The sequence below is a fragment of the Palaemon carinicauda genome, chromosome 11 (assembly GCF_036898095.1).
Source record: "Palaemon carinicauda isolate YSFRI2023 chromosome 11, ASM3689809v2, whole genome shotgun sequence".
Taxonomy (NCBI): Eukaryota; Metazoa; Arthropoda; class Malacostraca; order Decapoda; family Palaemonidae; genus Palaemon; species Palaemon carinicauda.
The window spans coordinates 86117783-86130854 of NC_090735.1; the positions used below are offsets into that span (position 1 = coordinate 86117783).

Here is a 13072-nt window from a genome sequence, read left to right on the forward strand (position 1 = left end):
AATCCACGTCGGAAGCTTCGTGGGATACTCGCATGGTCGGGTACCTTGAAAGAAAATCCGCGGCGGTGTTCCTTTTTCCGGGCAGGTATTTCATGTGGAACTTGAACTGGAGTGTCTTCTCTTTCAGGTTGAATAATCTTGGATTGATGACGTCCTTCAGGGCTCTGTCACCCAGCAGTTTGGCGAGTGGACGGTGGTCCGTGATGATGGTGAGATTAGGACACTCAAGTAGGAACAACCTGGCCTTCCGCAAGCACCAGGTCACTGCCAGGGCTTCTCCTTCTACGGGGGCATACCCAGCTTCAGACGGGGTGAGGTGTCGACTACCACACAGGGAAAGGCGCCAGCCGCCCTTGCAACAAAAGGGGCTGTCAGCTGACTGACAACGCAATACTGCTGAAGGACTACGAAACCGATGCCTTCCTTGCTCCAATCCGTCATTATTGTCGTAGGGCGTGTCTTGTCGTAATATGCCAAGCTGTCCTTGGCTAATTGACAGATGACCTCCTGTGCTTGCCGGAGTTTGTCACGTAGCTGGCTATCCCAGTAGACGTTTTTTCTGGTGGGTTTTCTGAGGAGGTCCCTAAAAGGCTCCATGATGGGCACCGTTGCAAGAAAGGGAGCTAATTGATTCACAAATCCGAACCATGACCTAATATCCGTGATGGAGGGCTTCTCTGGCATATGGAAGATACGAATGGCATCTAGTCGTTCGTCTGCGGGCTTGTATGACTCCCATCCCAGGTGATAACCGACGAAAGTAACCTCTCTCTTGCAGAATTTAAACTTCTCAGGCTTGAGTGAGATTCCTGCAGAGGCACACGTTGACAGGAATTCATATACATGCCAGAACGCCTCTTCGATGCTGTGATCGTATAGCAAAGTGTTGTCAATGCATTTATGCTTTCTGGTGATGTCTTGCAGGGCATCATTGAACCTTTTTGTGTAGGCGTCGGACGCCGAACAGTGACCCATGGGTGTTCTACGATAACGGAATCGTCCCCATGGGGTGAAGAAGGTCGTGAGTGGGCAGCTGTCCTCGTCCAATTCCACTTGATGGGAACCCCAGTGGGTGTCCGCCGTAGTCTTGTTTGTGTGAATGGGGATGCTTGAAATCATGTCGAAGGGTGCCGGTGTATGATGAGTCTCACGAAGACAGTGGGCGTTAAGGCGCTGGAAGTCTACTGTGTGGCGAGGTTGGCCCGTCTTCTTGGCTACGACGACCATCCTCGCACACCATTCCGTTGCATCCCCCACTAGGACTGGTTCTATCACACCATTCCGAACGTCCTCGTCAAGTTGGGCCTTGACCTCCTCTTCCCAATGCTTAGGGATTGTTGCGGGCGTGTGACAGACATAAGGCATGGCTTCAGGCAACGAATGGATGTGGTGCTGCTTGCCCGTCATTACAGGTAAAGGTTCCCTGGTTGTGTTGAAGGTTGTTGATGAGAAATTCCGTAATAACCATTCCTCAAGTCTTGGTATATTCTCCTCCACAGGCGGGATGGGTAAGGTGGCTGGCTTCATTGTCTTAGGGGAGTTAGGCTGTGCGACTTCTTCGTTAAACACATCAGCTGATGCAACGAGATGGTAGGGGTGAGGGAAGCCAGGCGGTACTATTCCCAGCTCCTTACAAGCATTCAGCGATACATAGAAGTTCTTGGCCGTCGGCACAAAGTAAACCTCCTGCTTCTTGCGTCGTGCACCTATATCAATGAAGCATGCCATTGATCCGAGACATCTCACTCGGAGATTTGCTACGTCTCTCAGACCTGTTCGTGGCTGCAACTCCAGGGGATTTATTTGCAGGCTTCAAAGAATCGTGGGTCCGGCAATGCAGATTTGTGCTCCTGTATCTGCTACGAGTGTCGATAGGGAATTCCCGTTCCTATGGGAAACACAAGCCTTGATTGTAGGGTGGGGGGAGAGGTGTGTGTCTGCAACAATCACTAAACTTGAGGCAAGTGGCACTTTCTTCGTACTTCTGCAGCATTTCTGAAAGTGCTCTACCTTTTGGCACCCGTGGCACGTCGTACCTTTTGCTGGACACGATGCTCGACCAAACGGATGACGCCCCCCACAATTTCCGCAAGGCTTTGCATTGAAGTTGCCGCGCAACACCGCGACATCTGGCTCTACGTCATCACTGCCTGTGACGTCATCACTCGAGGCACCAGCAGATTCCCTCTCACCGATAGCGACGCACGGGACACTTTCAACGTCTTGGCGTGCAGCTTCGAAAGTGCAACACAGTGCCTGAAGGGCATCTACACTTTTAAATGTATCACAGGCCTGAAAAACATGCCTTTTTAATACAGGGTCACTGAGGCCTACCATTATTTTCCGCAACAGCATGTATTCTATCAAGCACTCCCCTCATTTAAGACACTGAAAATCACAGTCGGTAGCCTTCTGAGCACACCTCGAAAAATAGTCGCTCACTGACTCCTCGCGCCCTTGTGCGAGGGCAAAGAATTCAGACCACTGCACTGCCTGATTCGACGACCGCAACACAATATTCCCGATGGCATCCAGAGCCGCGTCTGGGGCGAGGGAATTCCATTTGGCATCTGAATACCGAGCGTCCAACGCACGTTGCAACGCCGGCACACGGTTGAACCTAATGTGCAGGACAACATCCTGTGGCGGGAACTTGTTAAGGTGGATCCAACACGTCATCGAATATCTCCAAGATCTGAACGCTGCCGAGGACATTACCGCATCGCACTTCTCAGGGGCAGCAGAGACAGGAACTTTACTGGCACGTGCTCCGGAAGCGGGAAGGGCATCCTGAAGGGAACGGATGGCGCTTTGCTGGTCTGCAAATAACGTCTGTGCTTGCATCACGGCCTGTGAGAAGGCCCTTGGCATTGCAGGTGAGGCACGCCTCGGCGTGGCCTGGGGTGGTCGACGTATCTTGGGCATGGCTTGGTTCTCATCCTACTCACTGCGCCATGTTGGGTTGGCAATGAGACAACGTCCTGGTGACCACACTTTATTGCAAGATACTCGAGAGCCGACTGACTCGCAACAGCGTATGCAGATGCATGCTCAGCAGCGCATGGCCGAAAAACAAATCGTACAATACTCAAAAAAGATTATATACTCAAAAAAGAAAAAGAACAAAATATGGCAGTAAATAACTCTGAAAACCAATACATATGAGTAAATATGAGCAAACTAATTACTGAAAAAGGTTACATAGGTATAAAGAAAAAAAACTATAGCAAGTAATTCTGAGAACAATGCATATCTTGACAACTTTAGGCAAGCAAGAACTAAGAACCAAAATATCCAAAGGTTACACATTAGCAACTGAAATCCGAGGACTTCCTTGAGTAAAACAAATCATAAAAAAAAGTACTCAACTTAGGATTTTAATCCTCAGGCTCGCCTAAGCGACAACTTTGCTACTCTTTAGATCACAGGGGAGGCGTTACATGTCTCAGTCTCACTCTCCGCCCTGGATTCTGTATTTAGAGAGACACTATAATAACAGTTGACGAAAAATCACAGTACATAAAACCAAACAATTCCCTATGGAAAAGAAAAATATATAGATCCACAGAGGCATCATAAGTAAAAAAGAGGTGCACATAAAAAATAAAAAAGGTAAAATGAAACATACAGGATGGCCATAGCATATAAAGGAAAAAATCACTAAAAAGGTTATCAATCATGATATTCTCATATAGCTATATCACACTAGCAAAGTGTTTACAAACCAAATTACTAGTACATAAAAATAGAACACATCTGTGTGCGCACTCAATCTACAGGCGACACCAGCTGGGTTGTTACATCTTCAAACCGTGCCTGTGACAGTACGTTCATCCGTACACCTGAGGGCTCATTTGTACACACCGGAACCCCACCCTGTGTAGGAATGTTCCCTCGACCTTCGCTGGCGTGAGACACCTGGCAGACGGCCCTCCTTCGAACTTATGCTTCTACAGCCAAAGTTTCCCTTACCGGCAGAGGATCTGTCAGCATGACTGTTCCGACACCCTCTGCCCTCCACCATCGGAGACAGGCAGGACCAAATATTATTGGCCTACAACACATACCCAGTTCAATCAGGACGGCTAGAAACGCACATATACTAGCTAAATAAAAGCCTATGCTTAAAGTCCTATGTGACGTTTTTAAATCCACGAATTGTTCATAGAAAGGAAGGTGATCTAAGGACATGGTTGAGAGTCTAGTCAGATTAAGGTGAACTAACACGTGAGACACATTCACACCTGGCAAGATGACAGAAGCATTCAACACAGAAGTGTCCCTAACTGTCGCTCGTTCACTCTTTCTTTTCCTTTGGCCAGGTAGACGGTACCCGTCCCCTTGAACAGAACACCCGTCCTCATGTGTCAAGATAGTGACTCCTGGGGTCAACACTTTAACTTCATTCCCCGAGTTGCACATCACCTTGTACTTTGATTCATGTCTCACAGACACAATCCAACGATGTCTTAAATTAACTATTTCCCTTTCAAAATCAACCTTTACCTCAAACCTACAACTATGTACAAAGCTAGGCTCTTCCAGGTACACATCAAGCAAACAAACATGCGCGGCAGGTGCGAAAAGTGCATACACAGGTTCACACAACACATGTGCTTTCCTTATCCTACACCTATCTAAATTAGGCAAAGTCACAGCCCAAGTATCCCTCTGGTTCACAGCAAAATATGGCAGATCAACCGATACCAGAGTTGCAAATTCTTCTGTTTCGGTCTGTGTCCACATCGACTTTACTTCAAACAAACGAAAATCTGAATCCTCATTCTTAACAGGTATCTCTACGGAAAAATAAAACTTGCCATTTAACTTAGTAACAGTCACAGATGACATTCACTAGAACTCCGCTAAATTATTCTCTACAGGAGGAATAAACAATGGCACTGCCTCATGAATTTTCTTAAATATTCTCAAAAATTCCCTGGGGGGTAAAATGTCGGATGTGATTTCCCCCGTGGTTGCCACTTGTTGAATCTGGCTTACCACGTTTCTAAGTGTAAAGTTAGCTCATTAGCTACAAAAGTTAATTGTGTGGCGCTTTCTACATAAATCACATCTCTTTGGACTTGTTCTAATTTCTCCCCGAAATCATTAATCCTCTTCTCTAAAATGCTTAGTGGCTCCTGTCCTTTAGCTACAGCCATAAAAACTGTCTTCAATTTCTCATCTACGATACGGGTATGAGATATTACTTTATCTATCATGACGTGCGTTATTTTTTCTTCCGCGGTTAAGGCGGTCTCCAACTGATCGAGTTCCGACCGGGTAATTAGCCCAGTCCAACCTCCAATCAGTTCGCCAATCCAATTAGCTGCACATTTCTTTCTATCTCCTTTTGAAACCAAGAAGTCTTCGATGGTATCCAATAAGTTACTAAGAGCTCTTTTTACGTTATCAAGAATCGCTCGCAGTTTAACCATAGCGACTCCTTCTTTAACCAGTTTCAATTGATCCTCTAACTTGTTAATCTGATCCAGAATCGTAACTAGTGGACTCGCAACTTTCACGGGATCATAACTAATTAACAACACATGTAAGTCAGATGTGAAAGACAACCTAAATCTCTCATCAAAGACTACGCCTTTACGTACTCTCACTTCACTGTTCACACACACGCAAGTAGTTAGCAAACACACTGCGCAAAAAGTCGGACACTTCCCATGGCTAATTAGTTAACCTAGCCTATTGCTAAATCCTGGCTAACTGACGCCAAGCCTAGGCCACTGGCTTTTAAGGGGCGGTCGCCTCTTTCTCTCTGACATCGTCAGCAGAGCTACGAACTCTCCATGCCCAAGAGTTTTCTGGCAGAAATTTTCACAACAGAGACACAGCCTACACACATCGCTTACACAACAGCGACATTCCCATCTTGTGTTGTCTCATCTCTTTTGCTCAAACTCAAACTAAGCCGAACAAACAACAATCATTCTAGGGCGCTTATTCATTCAAGCTGACCCACATCACACAAATAAAGGCTCTTGTGTTACCATCAAAATATCATTATCTAGTTCGCACTTTACAGCCCTAAGCCATGTAAGCCTGGGTCTTCCAATTCTTTCAGTGCCTTGTGGAGCCCAACCAAATGCTTGGTGAACCAATCTCTCTAGGGGAGAGCAACCACTCATCACAGAGAACTAATCTGAAACTGAAATTTCCCGACGCAATTACTAATAGGGAAAACCGTTCCTATCAGACCTACGTTAATTCTCAAACAATATAAAACACAAGGCGGAAAACGTAAATTTACGTTAAAACTAAACGCCACAGAATTTCTTCAGTCAAAACTGTTCCCAAGTTACGTTAAACTTTATCCAGAACATAACATATTCTTTATAACCTGTCACTGAGGTCTACCAAAAAAAAAAAAAAAAAGAAAAGAGAAAAAAAAAATCTCTTTAATCAATTTCCAAAGAAAAAGAAAAACCCTAAGGAAAAACTTTCTTACTTCCCTACCTTAAAAGACAATCATTAGCAAAAGAAATAATACAGTTATCTCTCATCTGATCTCACTAGGAAACAACTCTCGCCCAGTCATCACCTTTTTTCTTCTTTTTTTTTCCATTCTGCGAACATACTGACGCCGCTCCTGCGCGTGCGCAATCTCACTGTGGGGGATTATTAAGCCCACATCGTACAGGAAGGTATGGAAAAAGGAGAGCTTTGGGCTAGAAGGAAACACCATGTTTTTCTTAAAACCTCTGATTTTATTAGAACAACTAAACTCTTAAGTAAATATAATGAGACTTACATTAAGCAAAAATAGTTATAAAATTCACACTCATAAATATGATGACTTGTAAATATCAAATACTAAATTAATTGTACTTCAATATACACTTCAAGTAAGAGAAACAGAATTAAATATATAACCAAGAAAACTAAAAAAAAACATTGGAACATGAGTTATAAAAGAAAATGGTAGTGCTATTTCAGACATACTATAAGGAAACTCCTTTCAAGTGAATAAGCAGAAGACACCTTTCTAAAGTCAACATCCTCCCGGCAATAGGGGACGAAGCCACCTATTAAAGAGCACAACTTGGACCTTATCTAAATTATACATGGCAGAAAAATACACAAAAATTAGTAATGTAGTTTTACAAAATAAACACATTAAGCTTTGCTTGACATGCACAACTGCATGACTTACAGTGACCATTATAAATCTAACTTAGTAGGAGGCTTAATTACTCTACCAGACTTAGACTTTGGAAATACATCCTCATCACTAACAGTATGGATAGGCATTTGAGGATTATCACATACATCTCTATCAAAATCATCACAGGATGCATCAGTAGTAATCAAATCTTCAGATCTACCTACTTCAAGATTATACAATCTTTGAATGGGTCTAGTCATTTCTCCCTTTTTAGTTTTGAGCCTTACACTTCTTACAAGTCCATCTCTACCTTTAAAAACATCTACAATAACCCCAAGAGGCCACTTCAATCTAGGGAGGTTATCCTCCTTTATCAACACAAGGTCACCCATAGACAAATCACATTTTTTATTGAATCCTTTAACAACTTGAGGCAAATTGGTTATATAATTGTTACTCCAAATTTTCCAAAAATGTTCTAGGTTCTGGTTTCTTAAAACTTCTCTTTCATTCAAGTCCCTGGAAGTCACCTTACATGGCTCAAAATTTATTAAGGATTTACAGTGTGGGGCTCTTCCTAGGATAAAATGTGATGGAGTGAGATAATGAATGGAGTCAAGTTCATCACTTACATAGGTCAATGGTCTGGAATTAATACAGGACTCTATTTCTACTAGTATAGTTTCTAATTCACTCTTACTTACATAGTTCAGATTCAGTGTCTTTCTCAAGGCAAGCTTAACTGACCTAATGAGTCTCTCCCACCAGCCCCCCCCCCACCAGGGAGCACGAGGGGCAATAAAGTTCCATTTGGGAGCCAAGTGGCCATACAGCCTTTGTACTTCATACCTAGCAGCTACAAAAGTCTTTGCATTATCTGAATATATAACACTAGGTAAACTTCTCCTGGCAACAAATCTTCTTATAGCCAATAAGCAGTCAGGCAAGGATAAAGATTCTGTAGGCTCTAGGTGTACGGCTCTTACAACACCACAAGTGAACAACAATACATAAAATTTCTTACTAGGACAATCAGCACAAAAGAGGGGGCCTGCATAATCTAAGCCTGTTACATCAAAGGGTGGAGAAGCCCTTACTCTTTCTTTAGGTAATGGAGCCACAGGCTGACTACAAGGTTTTGAATCATGCCAACGGCAACTTAAACATTCCTTTATTACTGTCTTAGCTAATCTCCTCATTCCTATAATCCAAAAGTTATTTCGTAGGGATGAAATTACGGTATCCACACCTGCATGCTTTAAAAACCTGTGCTGAAATCTGATCAACAGTTTAGCAAATTGACCCTTTGGAATTATAATAGGATGTTTAGTGTCATAGTCCAAGTTAGAAAACTCAAGACGTCCCCTAATTGTTATTAAGCCTTTATCATCTAGAAAGGGGTCAAGATTTCTTAATTTAGACCATTGAGGGATAGCCTTTTTACCCAAAAGTACCTTTATTTCTGCAGAAAACACTTCTCTTTGGATGCAGTAAATCAACTTCAACTTAGCAAAATCAATCTCTTCAGTAATGAGAGGGCCTGCCACTTTGTTATTACTATTTCTACAATTTATGATAAATCTTAAGACATAAGCTGTAACTCTTAACACCTTGCTTAATTTACTGTATCGATCTAAATCTATCAAAGGGTTGTCTGGCATGCCTTGTACATTAAGACAGACAGCAGTACTTTCTATGCCTATTTCATCTTTATACTTAACTGGGTTACCTTCCCTTTCCTGGTATTGGGATTCTTTTAACATACTAGGCCCATAGAGCCACATAATACTATCCACAAGCTTGTCAGCCAACAGACCTCGTGTTATCAGGTCAGCTGGATTGTCCTTACTTACACAATGTTGCCAGCAACTTGGAGGTGTTAACTCTCTGATTTCCTTTACCCAATTAGCTACAAATAGGTCCTTCTTACTAGCATCTCTTTGAATCCATGACAGAGCAATGGTAGAATCTGTCCAACACCTAACTCCAACACAGTTATCTAGGTTAAGGGTATTCTTCACAAAGTTGACTAATCGTGAACACAAAAGACATCCCATGAGTTCTAACCTCGGCAATGTAATTGTCTTTATGGGAGCAACTCTTGACTTAGAGGACACTAATGACACCTGGTATGAGCCGTTCTCCACAGGCACTCGCAGGTACACACAAGCCCCATAGCCCTTTTCAGAGGCATCACCAAACCCATGTAGCTCCATATGACTAAGCTTCCCCCAGGCCTTTGGTGAAAAATAACATCTATCTATCTGATAATTCTTAAATTGCTCACTACTAAGGAGCCATCTTTGAAACTTTAGCTTCAACTCTGATGGCATTTCTTGATCCCAAGTCAAACCCAGTTTCCAGAGTTCCTGAAAAAGTATCTTGCCATACATAACATATGGACTAATTAACCCTAAAGGGTCAAAAATCTTAGCTATCACACTAAGGATACTTCGCTTAGTAGAGACTACTTCTACAAAGGAATCTGAGTTTATGCCATCAAAGGAGAAACTGTCCAGTGAGTTACACCACTTCAGGCCTAATACAGTATTGGGTTCATCAGAATTTATAAAGGGTACCTTGTCACATAACTGAGAAGTAATTAGCAAACTATTTGATACAAGTTTTGTAAGGTCCATACTAGCATCAGCTAAAATGCTACGGGCTTCACAAAATTTATCAGCTGCTTCTACAGCAGAATCCGCACCACTCAACCAATTGTCTGTATACATGTTAGCCTTCAAATCTTGCACTATACTAGTTGGGGGATACTTATCCAAATGATGTTTAATTGTGGCATTTAACAGAAATGGGCTCGCTGTGTTTCCAAAGGGTACACGTGTGAATCTCATGTGCCGTATTGTACCATCGTCTCTTGGCCACAAAAATCTATGAACATCTCTGTCTTTCTCTTGTACACTAATTTGCAAAAAGGCTTTTCTTATATCAGCTGTAACAGCAATGGGCCAACGACGAAAACGAATGAGCACCTCAACCAAGTCAGGGTTGAGTGATGGGTCTGAGGACAAACAGTCATTCAATGATACACCATTGTAACAAGAGGCAGAGGCATCAAACACAGGTCTTATCTTAGTACTTGAACTACTTAACTTAACTACTGGACGATGAGGCATATAGTACACAGGATTCACACCTGAAATTTCCTGCCTTGGTACCTCTTCTATTATGTGATCAGACTCATAACTATCAAACACTTTTTGATACTCTTTCTTAAGCTCCTTATTGTGTTCTAACTTAACCATTAGCCTACCTAACCTTTTATGGGCAATGATAACATTATTTAAAAGCTTTTCCTTAGCAGAATCATCCTTCCACGGCAGTGCAACCTCATAGCGACCATTCACAAACTTCACAGTACTCTCAAATTCTTTGAAAACTTTGGTTTCACTATAACTTTCAACAAGTTCCCTAGGCTTAACCCCTACAGTTTCCAAATCCCAAAACTTACACAAATCTGAATCTGAAACAGAGGAGATACACAATAATTGTGGTACAGAGTAGGTACAAGAGTCATTGGTTTTATACAGCCTGCCACTCAAGACATAACCAAAGAGAGACTTCATGGCTACGACATGGTTAATTTGGAAGGCATCTACAGGAGAAATCAGTGTCCAGTAGAAATCTAGACCAATCAGTATATCAATCTCAATGGGAGAATCATGGTGGTAATCATCAGCTAATACAACATGAGAGAAAGAGTTAAGCACTGAATCTGGTACAATAGGCCTAACCAAGGGTTGACATATTCTGGGAATCTCCGCAGCAATAATACGTACCACCTTCTTGTCAGAGTCCCACAACTTTAACTCATAAACATTTCTGTGTTCATTTTTTCCACTACTATGACCACCAAAACTAGAGTATGGCATAGGTGCACTAGTGATCCATTGTGGTTTACACTTCTTCACAAATTTGCTACTAATATAAGACCTGTCTGCACCATTATCAAACATTACCTGAGCAGTGACAACAGTACCATCACTACCACTCACCTGAACTTTGGTAGTTTGTAAAATGGCACAGTTACCACCTTGCCCTGTTAGAAGTGCCACATCGCCAGGCTTGTCACTGCCAATAGCACCTTCCTTTGCTTCACTTTCCCCCTTCTTAAGGTTCATTTCCAGCCTAATGCCACACATTAAGGTAGAATGGGCACCGTTACACTTTGTACACCTTGTACGAGCTTTACAGTCTCTTGACATGTGTCCACTCTTCAAACACTTGAAACATAGGCCTAAACTTCTTATTTTTTCACCTCGCTCCTTTCCACTCAATTCTAGCACACCATAACAGTTTTCCGATTTGTGCTTCTTGGCACAGAAACTGCACATTGTGTTTTCTTGCTTGGACGAAGCATGAAGGGCTGCGGCTGAATACACCTTGTCTTTAGAACTCTTATTTTCAATTTTCTTTACTTCAATACTGCTCTTTCCCTTAAAGGCTTCAGACCTTTCTAATCTTGAAATTTCCTTGTCTAAGAATGTCAATAACCAATCTAAATCACTCTCATGTCCATCACCATCCCTGGCCCACTCTAGCCGTAGTTCACTTGGCAAACGGGAGAGGATGATAGGTGTAAGAAACACTTCACATTATTTTCCTGTGATGCCTAGCGCCTCCAAACTGCGGATGTGTATTAGAATGTCATCTCGTAATTTCCACAGCTGTGCCACACCCTTGGGTCAGCTGACATTAATGTTGACCTCACCATTTAACAATGCCTGGACATGAGCAAAAATAATCCTTTCTGGCTTGTGGTAGCGTTCCTTCAGTAGTTTGCAGGCAACCTGGTAATTAGCACTGGTATGAGCTAGTCCCTTCACTACATTCCTGGCATCTCCCTCCAGCAAAGACAGCAAATAAGTGAACTTACTAATCACTGGAAGGTCTGTTGCATCGATGTGGGAATTATATTGATCCCAGAAGGACTGCCATTGGGTCACTTCACCACTAAACTTCGGTAGCTCCAGCTTGGGTAACTTGACATTGGTGATATCTGACTCTCGAGATGAAGACTGTCCACTTATACTGCCAGCTATAGAACCAGATGCTGCTAACTTCCTTATCTGGTCTTCAGCTTGTATCCTAGGCTGCACACTTACTGTTCTAAACTCATGGGCTTCATCCAAAAGTTGTTCTAGTTCTTCTTCAGCTACCTCAATTTCTATTGCTTCTTGGACTTCATCCAACTTAACTAGTCTCTGGTTGTATTCCTTGATAGCATACTCAAATTGACTAATAGTTGTGGTGGAAGACTCCAGAAGGTCACTCAGTGCCTTGGAAGCTCTTGTCACCCACCCTCTACATGTAGTCCTAGTCTTCTTTAACTTCTCCATTATCTTCACTGCACAACTTACTTATTTTCTTAGAGGGAGTGTTCCCGGGTCTGGGCACCAAAATGTGGGGGATTATTAAGCCCACATCGTACAGGAAGGTATGGAAAAAGGAGAGCTTTGGGCTAGAAGGAAACACCATGTTTTTCTTAAAACCTCTGATTTTATTAGAACAACTAAACTCTTAAGTAAATATAATGAGACTTACATTAAGCAAAAATAGTTATAAAATTCACACTCATAAATATGATGACTTGTAAATATCAAATACTAAATTAATTGTACTTCAATATACACTTCAAGTAAGAGAAACAGAATTAAATATATAACCAAGAAAACTAACAAAAAAACATTGGAACATGAGTTATAAAAGAAAATGGTAGTGCTATTTCAGACATACTATTAGGAGACTCCTTTCAAGTGAATAAGCAGAAGACATCTTTCTAAAGTCAACACTCACCTTCTCAGGAGAAAAAGGGCTTGGGTTACGTTTTGACTCTCACCAGCTGATCCGTCACCCCCCCCTCTCTCTCTCTCTCTCTCTCTCTCTCTCTCTCTCTCTCTCTCTCTCTCTCTCTCTCTCTCTCTGCACACATGT

General features: G+C 42.4%; 2 protein-coding genes and 1 pseudogene across 2 annotated transcripts; all 3 read right to left on the reverse strand.

The window, feature by feature from the left end:
* Positions 1-1812: 1812 nt before the first annotated feature.
* On the reverse strand, positions 1813-2925 carry LOC137649365 (uncharacterized; annotated as a pseudogene).
* Positions 2926-7176: 4251 nt separating this feature from the next.
* LOC137649366 (uncharacterized) lies at positions 7177-11472 on the reverse strand. Its single transcript, XM_068382348.1, has one exon. The coding sequence runs from the start codon at positions 11470-11472 to the stop codon at positions 7177-7179; it is 4296 nt and encodes a 1431-aa protein (XP_068238449.1).
* LOC137649719 (uncharacterized) lies at positions 11276-12691 on the reverse strand. Its single transcript, XM_068382676.1, has one exon. The coding sequence runs from the start codon at positions 12475-12477 to the stop codon at positions 11824-11826; it is 654 nt and encodes a 217-aa protein (XP_068238777.1). The 5' UTR covers positions 12478-12691; the 3' UTR covers positions 11276-11823.
* Between the last annotated feature and the right edge of the window lie 381 nt (positions 12692-13072).